This window comes from Megascapheus bottae, chromosome X, assembly GCF_031878675.1.
Source record: "Megascapheus bottae isolate mThoBot1 chromosome X, mThoBot2.hap1, whole genome shotgun sequence".
NCBI classification, from domain to species: domain Eukaryota; kingdom Metazoa; phylum Chordata; class Mammalia; order Rodentia; family Geomyidae; genus Megascapheus; species Megascapheus bottae.
The window spans coordinates 26,143,804-26,161,427 of record NC_143547.1 but is presented as its reverse complement, the minus strand read 5'-3'; the positions used below and the strand labels follow the sequence as shown (position 1 = coordinate 26,161,427).

At 38.3% G+C, this 17,624-nt stretch overlaps 1 protein-coding gene across 1 annotated transcript in view; it reads left to right on the top strand.

Moving 5' to 3' along the window:
- Efhc2 (EF-hand domain containing 2) overlaps nucleotides 1-4,757 on the top strand; it is a 175,551-nt gene extending 170,794 nt beyond the window's left edge. Inside the window, exon 15 of the mRNA XM_090325832.1 lies at nucleotides 4,558-4,757. Within this exon, the coding sequence (XP_090181958.1) occupies nucleotides 4,558-4,656 (99 nt within the window). The 3' untranslated portion in view covers nucleotides 4,657-4,757. The remainder of the gene's footprint in view (nucleotides 1-4,557) is intronic.
- The last annotated feature ends 12,867 nt before the right edge of the window (nucleotides 4,758-17,624 follow it).

The window sequence follows — 17,624 nt, the reverse complement described above, 5'->3', positions numbered from 1 at the left end:
TCTAAGTAGTACCAGATAAAATTATACTGTAATTGGAGGAATATATTCTGAGTTATCTAACATTGCATGTATGTCATGATATGTATCAAATTTGGGAGCAGAAAAGCCACTAAAAGTCACTCCCATCTGGAGCCTAGAAAACAGTGACAAAGGGAAAACTGCTGGAGTGAAATGGTATTGATTCTAAGTAATGAGCACAGTGGGGCTGGAATAGTCAGGAAAGCCTTGAAGGAATCCTGGGGCTTGAAGCCCTTTGAATTTAAAGGAAAAGCCTATGATCTTTTCGTCTTAAATTACTCTGAATTTTAAGTGTCTGGGATATTTACTAGAGTTTTATTTTGCTCAAGTCTGGCTTGTGGCTGATAAATTTGATTCTAATCTTCAGATTCTTGAGTTACCATCCTAATGTAAGTTCTTCAACCTTTTTCTCTATTTAGCATGTAAGCAATCATTTCATACTCAAAAACCCCCACTCACTATTTTGCTGCCTAATAAGTGATGAGCTAAGATACTCTAGTACTGTTTCATAAGAGAATGTATTTCTCAAATGAGTCTGTCATATTATGAATTGCATAATGTTTTTTATTCTTTTTGCATTAAAACTTTTATTTAAAAAGTTTTAAATAAGGAAATAGTGGCTTTTGAATGTGCATTTTTGTACCATTTTCTACAATGGTATTAAATTCAAAATATCACTTAAGAGCAAAAATTGTTTAAGGTTCATAATGAAATTTTTGAGAATGTGCTTGAATAACAGAGTTGAATGACCATTGATCTCAACCCTTCATTGACTGAAATCTATTGCTTAATGTATGACCACTGGTTTCCTCCCTGTTGATATGAAGAAACCATTTCACTAAGTTCCTCGTTACACAAAACTCTCCCTTTAAGGATCACTTTTGCCATCAGCCATCTGAAAGGTCATCTCCTTCTTCATACTGCCAGTTGGTGGTTTGGGCTCAGGCGGCATTTTTGAGAGAGAAGTATCACTTCAAGAACCCCATTGTTTTCCACTTAACTTTTCTTGTTGAAACCAATAGAACCAAATGTCGCTATGTAGGATGTGAGCCAGCTGCTTCTGAGTAAGCCCACTGCATTGCTTGGTTTTGGAGAGGAGCCCAGCAAAGAAGCATAGCTCTGGGGCCTCCCTGCTGGGGTTACAAGCCAGGCTTCTCCACTGACTATTTCATTTTAGACAAGCCCTTCTATGCCTCAGTTTCCTTTCTTGTTTATAAGTATCATAACAACATCTACACCTTGAGTTTTCTGTAATGAGTAAGGAACATAGTACATGTAAGGCATGTAAACGAGTACCAGTCAGAAAGTATAAAGCCAATAAATGTGTTATTACTATTGTCAATGCTAGGCAATTATAGGATTCTTACAACCCTACAGAATTCTGCAACTAATTCACAATCTTGAATCATCTCTTGTGCCTGCTTTTGGTGGTGTTCTGATTCTACATCATTGTTATCAATTATCATACTTTTATAGATTCCCATGTTGCATTGTTGTTTATACAGTGGTGTTTTCAAGTGTGTACCAGAATGCTTACCTTAATGTTTCATAGGCACTTGAAATACAAAAAGTCCATATTTGGGGGCCGGGAATTTGGCCTAATGGTAGAGTGCTTGCCTAGCATGTACAACACTCTGGATTCGATTCCTCAGTACCACATACACTAAAAAAAGCTGTAAGTGGTGCTGTGGCTCAAGTGGTAGAGAGCTTGCCTTGAGGAAAGCTCAAAGACAGTGCTCAGGCCTTGAGTTCAGACTCCAAGACTGGCAAAAAAAAAAGAGTCCATATTTGAATTTAGTAATCTCTCTTTCTTATTTATCCACTAAAAATTTCAAAACTACATTTTTACCTTGCTTTCCTAAATTGCACTGGGTTAAATGTTGTCACTCCCAAAAGACATGTTTACTGAGTCCTCAGAGTATGACCTTATTTGGAAATAGAGTCTTCACAGATATAATTAGTAAAAATAATATTATAATTATAATTGATTAGGATGAACCTATATCCACTGTTCAACATCCTCATAAGGTTGTCACAAGATGACAAGAAACACACACACATAAAACACTTTTTGAAGACAGTGCCATTTCTATATGCCAAGAAATTCCAATAATTATCTAAAACCTATAATGCTACTCTTTTCTTTCTTTTCCACTTTAAGCTTTGTGGTTTCTAGACATTTTATGTTCTTCTGCAACAGTCTTTCAGAAATTACCCCAGTTCTCCAGCCCAGCTTCAGCCACATTGATTATGACAGTCATCACTCTTCGGCTGGCACAGTAACCACAAAATTGATTTTCCTACCTCATTTCATTCTCCATACAACCACCATGTTTTCTAATCAGGCAGGTTGCTGTTCTGGCTGTGACTCACCAATGGTTTTCTTTCACCACAGCCTTAACTATGAACTAATATACAAGAATCTTCTTCCAAGCATTTTTGTGACTTTGTACCACATGCTGCCAACCATATCAGGGTAATTGTCCTTTCTTGAATATAGCTCTTGAGGTCTCTAGGTCTTTGCTTATGTTGTTCCTGAAGCTTGGAACCTTTTCCTGAAGGAGCTTTAGGCCCCTGCTGAATGGCTTTTTATCATTTAAAGCCCCAACTAAATATCAGTGGCGACCAGAATTTCATCACATAGAATTGTTGAGACTTTTCCTGTGTTTCTGTGACATCTCCTGAATCTGGATATGAATGAACACTTTAAATATGTGGCAAGTGGGGCCAGGAGTTTGGCCTAGTGGTAGAGTGCTTGCCTAGCATGCACGAAGACCCAGGTTTGATTCCTTGGTACCACATACATAGAAAAAAGCCAGAAGTGGTACTGTGGCTCAAGTGGTAGAGCTCTAGCCTTGAGAAAGCCCAAGGACAGTGCTCAGGACCTGAGTTCAAGGCCTAGGACTGGGAAATAATAAATAAATAAATAAATAAATAAATAAATAAATAAAGGTGGCAAATATAACTCAATGACAGAACATTTATCTGGCATGTATGCAGCTGAACTTACCACAAAAACAGGCCATAAGAAACAAGTCACATGAAAGAAAACAGTTTAACAATTAACCTTGACATCAGAACCACAATCATGAACTCTCCCTCCTGTTGGTAATTTTAATTGATCAAAATATAGACAAAAGGTTATGTGTGCATATATGTGTATATATGTATATATATAATGTACTGTCTATCATGTGTCACTTAATAATGGGGTTATGTTCTGAGAAATGCATCTTTAGGTAAGTGCACTGTTTTGTGACATGATAGAGTGTGCATCATACAAACTTTGATTTATACATTCAGGCTCTATGGTATGTTTGTGTGTATACATATGAGATAGCCTATTGCTCTGAGGTCACAATAAACAAAACAACATGAGACTTTACAGGAGAAAATGATGTAGTGAAGAGATGTGATAAACATAGGATGTCTGAGGTTGCTGTCAGCATAACCCATGGCATTGTTTACTAATAAACTTTTTTTAATAAGTAGGAGTACACACAACTAATGATGAATGGAATAGTAAACAAAACCATAGTAAATGGTTGTTTGTTATCATTATCCAGCATTATGTTATATACAATACATTGTATGTGCAGGTATGCTGTGACTACAGTGAGGTAAGATTGTTTATTCCAGCTTCATTACAGATATGTGAATAATTCATTGTGCTCTAACACAATGAGACAGTAGGGATTTTTCAGCTTTATTACAATATCATGGGGCTACTGTCATATGTGCAGTATACCTGTGATGAAGGCCTGCAGTATAAGGTAAGCTTATCCCAAAGAACCTAACACAAGCAGTCCAGTGATCTTTTAATGGTTTATTAAAGAAACAGTAACAAAGCATCCTGTGTACCTACCAGTTTTGATGGGGAATTCATAATAGCTTGTAGGAGAAGCTATTCCTGTGATGATGCTGCCAAACAACTCTGTTATTTCACACACGTATTTTTCTTATCTGTGGACCTGTGGGTCAACTGAGCTTGACTGTGTGTGTGTGTGTGTGTGTGTGTGTGTGTGTGTGTGTGTGTGTGTATAGCTGGACTTGCCTTCACACTGTAAATACAGCCTGATCTTCACCATCTCAGTGATTCTAGGATCAGCAGCATCTGCGATCATGTTCTCGTATATTAGAGCTTCTGTTCATACTACGTTTGCTAATGGGTTACAGGTGGTCAACCCTATATCAAAGGGACAGGCATATAATTTTAATAGGAGTGAACAAAGAATACAAACCAAGAATCAAAACTTCTCCAAAGTCTTTATGATGCTGAAGTGGACCTTAGAAACCTGGTTTGTACTTTGAAAATAAACTGTTTACCAAAAGCTTATTTCAAAGCATGAAACAATTTGCTCTTAGAAATGTAGCTCTAACATGTGAAAGGGTATCAATGTATGTGAATTAATGCACCTTCTATCTGGCAAATATCATGTAACCCTTTTATTAATTACAATAAAAATAATAAAAAAGAAATGTTTTTTTTAAAAAAGAAATGTAGCTCTAATTATCTCCATCTCTGCTTTTGTTTTCCAGAAATGTGAAGATATTTGGCTTGGAATGCCATCACCTATTCCTGCAAAATACATTAGATACTTAGCCATGTTGGAGGATGTGTATGGCTTAGAGGAATGAACCTCACTTTTTTATCACTGATCTTAATTTTTCCAAGTTTATTTTAATAGAGATCATTTCATTAAAACAAAAGACGACACGAGTCCATATTGAATAAAAATTTGTAAATCACAATAAACCTACTTTTGACACTATAGTTCTTCAGACCATTATATTATATCACTGATATGCTGGGATTGTTAGAAATGGCATTTAAAATAATGTGAAACATTTTTATTGTATGTGTGATTTATGAATTCCAAAGAAGCTCATAATTTCCCATCCAACTTAATTTGATTCATTACAATAGGAAAAGAAAATGACTTCTGACAGCTATACATCACAGTATCAAATGAAATTATATCAGAGCAATAAGTTGTGATTCTTTTAAACATTTTTTGAAATCTTTTTGACACATGTTTATTACTTGCATAATTAAGTTTTATAGCAACCTACCTCATCAAAATAATCCTTAAACCTCTCTAGAGTGAATGTGTTTATCTTCTGGAGTCAGGAAAGTTATGGGAAGAAAACGAACCTCCTCTTTGCCAACACACACACACACACACACACACACACACACACACACACACAATTTCAGTGTGACCAAACATGTGTATTTAGAGATGTAAATGCAGAAGATTTTGAGGATTCATTTTGGTTCATTGTACTCTCAATACTACCAGGCTGCCCAGCCACAGAGGCTTAAATCTTTTGAAACTTCCAATAGTTTCCCCCAGCACTTCCTAGCTTCTACGTTATTTTTATTTTTCTTCAGCAAAACTCATATTGTGTAATGTACATTTGATTAAAACCCATAACCACAGGCCTGTGGGAATTCAGTGGGAGAAATTGTCTCCAATCTACCTCAAGTTCCAGGATCAGTAGATATCAGAAACCCATCTTCCCTGTGTTCTCAGAGATAGTTGAAAGCCTGTCTGAAAGAGACTGTGCCTGTCACCTTTTGGGGGCTTCTCTGAAGAGAGAAAGAGCAGCTGATAATATCTTGCCTCCACCTCCAGTCTCCTTATTTTTTTCATTCCATATTTGCAGTAGCATCTCATCTGAGATGAACTGATGTACCAATTCACTTGACAACACTGAATCATGTTTTTCAAATTGAAACTAATCAATAAATTACCTCTCTATAAACCTAGGATAAGTCACATGCACCACTGTTAGAATAGACCTAACCCATCTTTTTAACATACATGATTTAGGCATTATAACCACCTAACCACAAACCTGGCTTGCTTGATTTTGCCCTCCTTCCTGTCCCTCCCCTTTTCTTTCTTATAAAGGCAACTGACATTGCCAAGCCATTTTGTCATTAAGATTTTTCATTTTCAGGAGAGACTGGAAGTTTCTGAGATATCACATCTTGTCACCTATTCAACTCTTCAGTCAGTTGTCTTTCCCTCAAAAGTTTAAACATATAGATAATTTTACTTTCATATAAGATTGTAATGTAGTTCAATTTAAAAAGTCAGAGGAGAAAAGGAAGCTAAGCCAATAATAATAATGCTCCTAAGTAAATGCATGTTGCTTCCTTGAGTCTGGGTTCAAGTCCACCATTAACAATGAAATGACCATTATAGGAATCATGCCGATAAACATGATACATTGTACCCATACAAAATAATTATTCTTTTATAACTAAGCCATATACTGAAGGAGATTTATAATTTAGAGATAATATCCCCATTAGTAAAGTTTATGACCCAATAAACAGCTCCCACTAGTTAATAAATGCCAAAGACATAAAAAAACAAAGACTATTAATGTAATAGAATTTTTGTACCTCCCTCTTTTTGCTGGTGGTCTGAAGACACTGAAGGGAAATGATATCTTAGGAAAAACATTTATTCTCCTTATGTAAATATCTGTGAATTGTCTTACGATCCATCTGGAAGTCCCTCCACTCCCCTTAGTCCCAGGTGGTCCCCAAATGCTAAGAAGTAGATAACTGATTTTCAGCACAAATAAACTCTATGATTCAATCTTAAGGGGAAGTGGGGAGAAAGGCTAGGATTTCTGCCTCTTCCTTCCTCTCTCATAGTTCCAGGGCACTAATTTTGAAAGGAGTTTTACAACCTTTGCAAAGATATATTTTTAGCTCCTCATATTTTTCTTATTTTGATGGAAAATAAGTGCTGCTTGTGGATGTCAAGGTGAGCTGAAGGTTAATATAGGCAAACTTTTTGTCCTAAGAACTCATTGTTTATTAATATCCTTGGAGCTTGGGGAATGATTGATTGATAAAGTCCTTTGATTGCCCCAATCAAGTTTTTGTATGTAAAATTCAGGAAAAGCCATTAAAATTCACATTAAATGCTTTTCTGAGTCACTATTCTGAAGCATGGCTATTGTCAAAAGATGACTAATTCTGAATGTTCATTTTATTCCCACTTTTAATCTATTATCTAATGTTTTAAATGTGGCTTACTTGTAGAGTGCTTGACTAGCATGCATAAAGCCCGGGTTTGACACCTCAGTACCACATATACAGAAAAAGCTGGATGTGACACTGTGGCTTCAGTGGTAGAATACTAGCCTTAAGCAAAAGAAGCTCAGGGATAGTGTCTAGACCCTGATTTCAAGCCCCAGCAAAAATAAAAATGTAATTAATCTGGGCATCAGTTGCTCACACCTGTACTCCTGTAAGCACACCTGGAATCTCAGGAGGCTGAGATCTAAGGATTGCAGTTCAAAGCCAGCCAGGACAGAAAAGTCCCTGAGACACTTTAATTAATGACTGAAAAACTGGAAGTGGTGTTATGACTCAAGTGGTAGAGCATTAGCCTTGAGTATAAAGAGGTTCAGGGACAGTGCCCTGGCCCTGAGTGCCAGCCTTACAACGGACAAAAAAGTAATGTATTATCTTGAAATAAGGAGACTGGGGTTAAGCAACATGCCCTGTACTTATAACCATTCTGGTGCCTTGCTGGTTGGAGGGAGGGGACTTTCCACCCAGGTCTGAAAAGCTTGTAGGTGAGAAGTCATTCATTGAATTGTGGATGTTATGCTTTTTAGCCTTAGGAGAGCTTTTGCTATAGAAAATGCTGACTTTCAGTTTCCTCTAAATGGTTAGATTTACTTACCTCTGAGTAGCCTTCCTGTCCCCTAACATGGAAAGTTTAAGCTGACATTTGAGCTACTTCCCTAGATTAAAAGTTCTGCTTGCACCTGAGCTACTTCCATATATGGTCTGATCTGCTTCTGTTGGGAATAGGCCTCCACCCCAAAGATGTGGCTTTTGTCTTTAAAAGTTTTGCTCAGGCTTAATTCTTCGTTGCATGTAGGTCTTTGAGACAAGAGCCCACCTACAGATGTGGTTCTCCAATAAAGACTTGCAACTCAATCTCTCAAAACGTGGCGTCTACCAACTGAATCCTCATACAACAATTTAACACTTAAAAAGTAAACCATAGACTTAGCACGTGCTAAAATGGTTAAAATTTGGGGGCTGGGAGTATAGCCTAGTGGTATAGTGCTTGCCTAGCATGCACGAAGACCCGGGGTTCAATTCCTCAGTACCACATACTTAGGGGGGAAAAAAAGCCAGAAGTGGTGCTGAGGCTCAAGTAGTAGAGCACTAGCCTTGAGAAAAGTCCAAGGACAGTGCTCAGGTCCTGTGTTCAAGCCCCATGACTGGCAAAAAAAAAGTTTATACAGTAGAGGGAGGCTGTAACTTTCACTGTAATAGTTGAAACATTGGGCCTCCATTAGTCTATGTATTGCATTTGATTCAATTAATGCCATATTATACCATTTTGTGGCATCTAAAAAATATGCTATTTGAAGTTTGGTAATCTGGATAGTAGAACTGTAATCTCTTGACTCCTCAGATACAAGTTGAGGATATTTAAATTTCTCTTCTCTCAAATAACAAGTTATTATAGGATGAAATGATAAAATGATATCTCAAGTTAAAAATGATATAGTGCTCTCGTCTTTCCAACTTGAATTTATCTTCATTTGAGTGGGAGTTGCTTTCTAGCATTTCCTTCGGGTTTCTTTCACCTTCTTCCTCTAAACCTAATGATTTTTGCCAATTATAAATCCAGCAGTTTGAGTCTCTAAGAAAAGTAGGGCTTCTCATGATATATTGGTGATATCTGTTGGATAACATATTGTTCTATTCCAAAGCATATACATGTTTATTCTGTTAGTTATGAATATAGATCCCTTGATTTTGACTACTTTTCAAAACAAGTCTGTAAATGACCTTTCAGACCAATAGCTTCCAAATCATAATAGAGGCAGATACTCCAGTGATGCAACGCTGCTCTTACTTTTGCTTGGGCAAAGTCAGAAAGGCTTGATGATAAAGGCAGGTGAAGACCATTTTGAAAATGAATCTTTTCAAGTTATTGAGCATTTTCTGAGACACAGTGCTTTTCAATTGCCAAGAGAATGAAATGTGTGAAAATGGAAAGCTCAGTGAGGCAAGATCAGTGAGGCTCTTGAGCAAATAATAAACCTTTAGGCAAATATCATTATTACAAAAGGTAGTTCTGACTATGCAATTAGTTTAGGAGAATCATGCAACTCACCACCACCAGTCTTCAACCAGGTTCATTTCAATACACAATTAAGTTCCCCCAAACAGATAAGGGATAGCAAGCAGACCAATCAGAATGTGCATTTTTTTTGCATCTGTTCTTCATCCAGTAAAAATCCCTTCAAGGAAACATTGTGAATCTATTATGCCTGGTGTGTGACACACACAGGAACCCAAGGGTCAGCATCCCTACTCAGAAGCAACTGCTAACAGCTAAGAATTGTGATTGATGAAAAACTCAGCAGTGGCACTGTAAGCAGAAAATTAATGGCTTGCTGGAGTCAGTAGGAGCCTTTACTTCTAAACACTCATTAGTTAAAGCAGCCAGGCTTGATGTTATGCAAGAGAAAGAAGGGGAGGGGACCACCCTTCCCTATTGTCTAGTTTGAACAGAATCTGCACATTTAACTCAAAGTGGTGAATGGTTCAATATTCGTCAGGCTTGCAACTTTGCATCTGTAAAGCCAACAACAGAAAATTCTTATTATGAGCTCATTATAGTATTAAAATCCAGAGGAGCCCATAGCTTGCATTTGTCTTTAGACTAAACTGGGCCACCAAAGTCATCTTTGTGTTTCCTTTTTTCCTACTTTGCCTATAGAAGGACATCTGACTGCCTTAGGAACATGACAGAAATTTCTTTGGCCTGCTTTTTTCCTTCTGTGCTCTGCTGCCACTGCTCTTCATTATTGCTGTGAGACCACCCAGGGAATAAAGAGCAGGAACTGAATATAGTCATAATTTTAACTATGACCAGAGCCAGCAGAGGGAGGAAGGGAAGTGACAAAAGGACAACTGCATAGGGCAGTCAGGAAGAGAAGGACCCCTTGGTGTGTATAACTCATCTTCAGTTTGAATTTTATACTGAGGAAAATGAGCAGATCCTCTCACCAAAAAAAAAATCTGAATTTAAAGTCTCGAAACTTCATGTCTGTATTTCAAATTATCTGGCTTCTTTGAGTGTGTGAACTTTGAAGTGTCATAGTTGGTCATAAGAAGGTTGATTAGAAGACCAGAGAAGTGGCTGACTGTTGGGATTAAGGTAATACTGGTTAGCTTCTGAGAAGTGGACACATTCATGTACATTGGAGATGAGAGAGATGAAATCATCATTATCTTGGGGACATTTTGGCAGCTGAGGAGATGGCATTGCTGGTTATTGTTCTGGGATGCACTAGAGATAAATAGGTAAATAAAAGAGAAAGCCAAGAATTCTACCTGAAACCAGTTGTGGTTTCAGCACTTGGGAGACTGAAGTAGCCTGAGCTACATAGTGAGATTTTTTTTTCTCAAAACAAAACAAAGATGGATCTTTGTCTCAACTTTATGAATATTGCATTTTGAATCTATTCAAATATCATATATTGGTTAATATAATATGGTATTGATTTAAAACATGTTTTATTAAAAGAAAATTCATATCACATAACACCAACCATTTAAATTGTAAAATTCATTGCCATTAAGACAATCATTGGAACAATTCATTGGTGTTGTACAATCATACCTCTGGTTCCAAAACATTTTTATTATCCCAGAAATGAAACTCCATAAAAATGGAGCAGAGTGATATAAGGTTAGAAGAAGAAACAATCCTTACATTCCTGGCCAACACATGAGACTCTTATTTCCAATTAACCACCAGAAAACCAAAAGTGGCACTGTGGTTCAAGGGGTAGCCTTGAGCTGAATAGCTCAGGGACAGCGCCCAGGCCCAGAGTTTAAAAAGAAATAATCCTGCTCCATAGCATGTCCCTGCAGTCCCAGTCCCAGCACTTGGGAGCAAGAGGCTGGCATATTCCTTGAGGCCTGCAGTTGAAATGTAGTCTGTGTAACAGTGAGTTTCCGTCTTCCAAAAACAAGATATTAAACTACACAATTTATAGAATATGAATAAAGTTATGTTTAAGATAAGGTCATAGCCTTAGATTTATAGAGTATAACACATTTGTAATCAATAAATTGTATGAAGGCCAAAAGCTATCAAGAACTAGTGGGAAAAAATTACCATTTTTATTATTTCTGACTTTAATCAGAAATAATAGACTTTTATAAGAATGCTTAAGTTGCTTCTAGAAAAGTTACAAAACATAAACACCTTTGCACACAATAGCGAAACTACTTTTAATAGAGAGTATAGAAAGGAGCTTTCTAAGATAGGTTATATTTACAAGTGTTTTCTAAGAATAGTAGATTTCCTTGCACATCCTAAGTACTATGCCCCACTGTTCAGTCTCATTGGACCTGGGATTGTTTCATCCAAATTGACCCTGGCATTACCTTTCTGTCTGATGGGCCCTCATCTACAACAACACTTCCAGGGCTGGGGAAGTTAGGGGTGATGCAAAGCTATTTTGATATTCCCTCTAGAGCCAGTTGTGATTAATTAGATGCTTTCTTAGCTAAATCCAATATTCTCAAGGTACTCAGTTTAAGATTACTGCTCTTAGACCACTAAGCTGTGAATGTATTCCTCACCTCCAAATATCTGGAACTATTACATGGGTCCCCCTGTTAACTATTCTTCCTGTTACCCAGTTTTTCAGTTCCTCCATGACTTTGGTCACTTCAGCCATAGTACTCAAAGAATAGTTGGTAGACCAGCCATATGGCCACCACTTGAGAATCCGGAGGAATTTAGACTTTTAGGCTCTAGACTAGAATTCCTGTTTGAAGTTTGCATTTAACAAGATCCTTAGATGGTTCCTGTACACATTAATTAGAATTTTGGATGCCCTGGTCACAAGGCAGGCACATTACTTTTTTTATGAGCCAGTCCTAGGGCTTGAATTCAGGGCCTAGACACTGTCCCTGGGTTTTGTGGTATTGTTGAAGGTAAGCAAGCGCTCTACCACTTGAACCACAGTTCCACTTTCAGGGTTTTTTTGGTGGTTAATTGGAGGTAAGAATCTCATGGACTTTGGGGCCGGGAGTTTGGCCTAGTGGTTGAGTGCTTGCCTAGCGCGAAGACTGGGGTTTGATTCCTCAGTACCACATACATAGAAAAAAGGCTAAAAGTGATGCTGAGGCTCAAGTGGTAAAACTCTAGCCTTGAGATAGTGCAAGCCCAGAACTGGCAAAAAATGGGCCTGGAGTTTGGCCTAGTGGCAGAATGCTTGCCTAGCATGCACAAAGACCCGGGTTCAATTCTTCGATACCACATACATAGAAAAAGCCAGAAGTGGTGCTGAGGCTCAAGTGGCAGAGGTCTAGCACTGAGAAAGTCCAAGGACAATGTTCAGGCCCTGAGCTCAAGCCCAAGACTGGCAAACCCCCCCCCAAAAAGCCTCATGGGCTTTCCTGCCCAAGCTGGTTTCAAATTGCAATCCTCAGACCTCAGCCTCAGTAGCTATGATTACAGGCATGAGCCAGTGGGACACAGCTGCACATTGTCATTTTGTTAGCATATCAACTAATAGGCACTCTCCAGATTGAAAAATGTTCCAATGTTGCTGTAGTATGCAAAACAATTATTAAAAATTTGAATCTAGTCATTCACCATAGGAAGTAATAGTTATGGAGTTACTTGCTCTCTGCAGAGCATTGATGACAGACACTGTAGATGAGAGACAAATATGAAAAATTAAATCAGATCTATGAGCTTTGGACCTAGTAGAAGAGTTGCCATGAGATTTAAGTGATAATTGGCAAAATGATTGTATAGACAATGATTACTATGGAGGTTTGGAGGATAAGCATATCTGGGGGAAGGATGGTTATAAAGAAGAGTAGGCTTCTCTCTGATCTTGTAAGGATTTAATGGGCAGGATAGAGGCACAGTTGTAGCCAAGCCACTCCGGGATATGGTCATGGTTGTGTGTGAGGGGCAATGTTGTCAGGAATAGCAGTTCTCAAAACTGAAGGAAGGTTGGCATCACTGAGGAGTGCTTGTTAAGCTAAGACTTTCCATGTTTATAAGATGGTTTGTGGTGTGTGTGTGTGTGTGTGTGTGTGTGTGTGTGTGTGTGTGCATGACAGTACTAGGACTGGTAGGTAAGTATGTGTTAGTCTAGGTGGAGGCCTTACATTCCTGTGTTCCCAGCGGATGCTTTATTGCTTAAACCATGCCTCTACTTCTGGCTTTTGCTGGTTAATTGGATACAAGAAGCTCTTGGCTTTATCTGTCTGGGATGACTTTGAACTGTGATTCTCATATCTCAACTTTCTGAGTAGCTAGGATTAAAGGCACTGGGACCTGGGCATTTTCTGAGCTTTTTGGTTTTGTGACTCTCCTGTGAGCTCTAAGGATGTACTTTTCTAGAGAGTTCCCAGATGATACTAAGGACTTTGGCTAGGGAATGACCCTTGGAGAACCAGAGGATTTGGAGGAAATCACGTCTTAGAGACAGTTCGATTCTACCACTTTTAAGTGACAAGAACTATTTTTTTCTTTTTGTATATATTTTTTATTGTAGTTAATAGAAGGGTTACATTATATTCACCAGATAGAAGGTGAATATGTAACTTCACATACATTGATACCCTTTCTCATGTTTTGGTCCCCATTTCCCTCCCCCCACCCCTGCCCCTCATCTTGTTTTCCTCCCTTCCCTATCCGACTTCAAATAACCAAATACGCATATATACAATATATCAGATAACCAGGAGATATACTGTAACAATATGAAATAACCAAGGGAGAGCAAAAGAGATGAGCGATAACATAGTACATTAAAGACAACAATCACTCATTCTATGGCTTTTTGTTTCTATATCCTGGAGGTCTTTTCATGTAGCATCATTCTACATGGCCTAATGTATCTGCATATTGTTCTATTGTAAATCTATGCTAGGAGAGCCTAAGGTTTCTACTGATGACGAATGAGGGAAACCATTGAGCCTATGTTCCTTTGAGTCTGGCTTACTTCACTTAATATGATTTTTTCTAAGTCTTTCCATTTCCTTACAAATGGGGCTATGTCGTTCTTTCTGACAGCAGCATAGAATTCCATTGTGTATAAATACCACATCTTGTTGATCCACTCATCAGCTGAGGGGCATCTAAGTTGGTTCCATATCTTTGCTATGGTAAATAGTGCTGCAATGAACATCGTTGTGCTAGTGGGTTTAGTATGTCCTTGTGTCTGGACGATTAGGTAAATGCCAAGTAGTGGAATTGCTGGGTCATAGGGGAGTTCTATGTTTAGTCTTTTGAGGCACTGCCATACTGCTTTCCATAGTAGTTGAATGAGTTTGCACTCCCACCAACAGTGTAGTAGTGATCCCTCCTGGCCACATCCCCTCCAGCATCTGTTGTTATTAGATTTTGACAAGAACTTTTTACTTCTTAGGGATTTTTTTCTTTCTGGAGAAACTGGTATGTTAATAGTTTGCAAGGTTTTGTGAAGTCCCTTAGTACATTGCCTGGTATATTGCCAGTGCTTCATAGTTTAACTTTAATTCTAGTCCTTCCATTCCCAAATAAGTCTACTTAGCATTATTCACTGCTATATGTTTGGGAATGAAGAGACAGTGGTTTTGCTATGAAGGTTGCCTGAGCATGAGCACAGAGCCTTTTGTGGAATACATGGGTGTACTTTCTATACTATTGACACATAGCAGATAATGTCTTCTATGTAGGAGTGGCTGATACTGAGTCAAATAAACACACTGAAAGGGATAGAGAGAGACCAGTGCCATACCAGGTGCACTGCCTAAAAGAATGGTTTGAGATATGAAGATTGCAACTCTCATTTCACTAGGGTTAAGTAATATGTAATATCTATCTATCTATCTATCTATCTATCTATCTATCTATCTATCTATCTATCATCTATCTATCTAGTCTTTTTTCTTCTGCTGGGGCTTGAATTCAGGGCCTGGTTACTGTTCCTTAGCCGTTTGGCTCAAGCGTGGTGCTCTATCACTTGAACCACCGCTCTACTTCTGGCTTTATGCTAGTTAATTGGAGATAAGAGTCTCAAAGACTTGCTTTTTCCTAGGCTGGCTTCAAACTATGATCTTCTGATCTCAGCCTCCCAAGTAGCTAAGATTACAGATGTGACCAGCAGTGCAAGCACTGGTGCTTGTTTTAGATCACAGCTGCCTCCTGAGTAGCTGGGAATACCGATGTGAGCCACTGGTAGCTGTCACACAGCAAACATTTGATGGTTAGGACACAGAAGAGGTAGGTAGGTATGAGTTGGTTTTTATAGAGGAAAGATCAGATGGTTCAACAGTTCAAATGTGTGAGACTCTTTTTCCTCTTGAATTTGCGATATGCAGGGACCAACCTCAGATTGGCAGGCTTCTAAAGGAAGCCCTTCAAATGAGAGAATGAGCTAGGATGGGGATAAATGTTTCTCATTCTGTAGTTTTGCTTGAGGTTTCTAAACTAGACATGGGGCCTGGTCTGGCTGTTTCTTTATCCTCAATAACTGAGCTTTAACAGAGAAAGTAAGTCACCTCCAAATTATGTCTTTACTGGCTCTACTGGCTGCCTCCTGGATCAAATTTAAACTGCCTATTTCAAGAGCAGCCAGCATCCCTTCACTCCAGTGGTATTGTATAAATAGCTATCATGGGCAATTAGTGTCTCTGATTTTCTTCTTTCTAAATAATGTGGTTGAGGGTTGTTTAATATATTTCAGTTTTTCTCTCCCCAAATCATGTCAAGTAAATTATGTTTTCTTATGCCTTGCAAAGTTCACGCATATATCAGTTCAACCATGGTTTAAAAGAATAAGACTTTTTTTTTAAGAAATAGATACAAACCAGTTACTAACATTTTACGAGCCTAAGATTGTTTTGTTCAGAAATTCCTTAGGAAAAAATTGTATTTTCAAGGAGGACATTTTATTTTGTCTTTGGTATTACTGGGGATTAAACTCAGGGCTTCTTCCTTCCTAGGAGAACACTCTCCCACTTGAGTGATAATCCAGTTCTTTTACATTTGGCTTTTTGGTTTTTTTTTTTTTTCAGATAGAGTCCTATGCTTTCACCCAGAGTCACTCTTTGACCATAATCCTCCTATTTCTGCTTCCCAAGTATCTGAGATTACAATAAGTAAGATTATATATATTATATAATATTTAAAAATATATTTAGGTTACCCTTTAACATTAAATGGGAAATTTTGGCTCTGCATGCCAGTGGCATGTAATTCTAGCTACTCAGGAGGCTGAGATTTGAGGATCATGATTCTAAGCCAGCCAGATAGGAAAATCAGTAAGACTCTTATCTCCAATTAACCAGCAAAAAAAAGCCAGAAGTTGAGTTGTGATTCAGGCTTGAGCACAAAAGCTCAAGGATATGTCCCAGGCCCTGAGTTCAAGCCCCAGGATAGAACATACACATAAAAACTTTGGTTATCTATTTTTCTTTCTTGTCTACCCTTTCCCTCCAACTAATATCACACACAATTTCTACATGGAACTCACTTTGGGTGACCCATAAATCTATTTATGTAATTCCCCAGTGGCAGAAGAAAATTGAAAATTGAAGGAGAGAATACTCTTAACTTCTTGATTATCCTGGACTGTAGCTCAAGTGTTAAAGCACTAGTCTTGAGCAAAATGACTCAGGGACAGTGCCCAAGCTCTGAGTTCATGTCCTAAAACATGCAAGTGCACAAACACGTGCACACACACACACACACACACACACACACACACACACACACACAGAGTCACACACAGTATTATGACCTGGTGATGAGAGAGGGACACAGATAAGAAGCAGTGGTATAAGACCTTGCCTACTGAGATGACTGTGTTCATATGAACTCCAGTAAAAGCTGACTACATGGCACTGGGAGCCTTGATTCTTTCTCAGTACTATGATAATGTCTTCTAAAGTAATTGGAGTATTGGCTAGATAGGGTATCTTCTTTTCAATAAGCAGCAGCAACTCTCAATTCCAAAGCTATGAAGCCTGACAGGTGCTAATAATCTGCTAATAGGCTCTTTGTATGTAAAGTAGGCAATAAAAGCTTGTTTGACTTTCGTTTATTTCTTTGTTTTGAGCCAGCCCTGGGTTTGAACTCAGAGCCTGGATGCTGTTCCTTAGCTTTTTAAATTTTATTTATTTATTTATTTATTGCTCAGCGGTAGTGCTCTCCTACTTGGCCACAGCTCAACTTCAGGCTTCTTATTGGTTAACTGAACATAAAAGTCTCATTGATTTTCCTACCTAGACTAGCTGTAAACCTTGATAATGAGTTCTTAGACTCCTAGGATTAAAGCTATGAGCCACCATACGCAGCAGTAGAAGCGCTTTTCTTTGCCAGTCCTGGGGCTTGAACTTAGGGCCTGAGTACTGTCCTTGAGCTTTCTCAAGGCTATGCTCTACCAATTTAGCCTCTGCACCACTTCTGTTTTTTTTTCTGTGTATATGGTACCAAGGAATCAAACCCAGGGCTTTGTGCATGCTAAGCAAGCACTCTACCACTAGCCCACACTCCCAGCCCAGTAAAAGCTTTGAAACA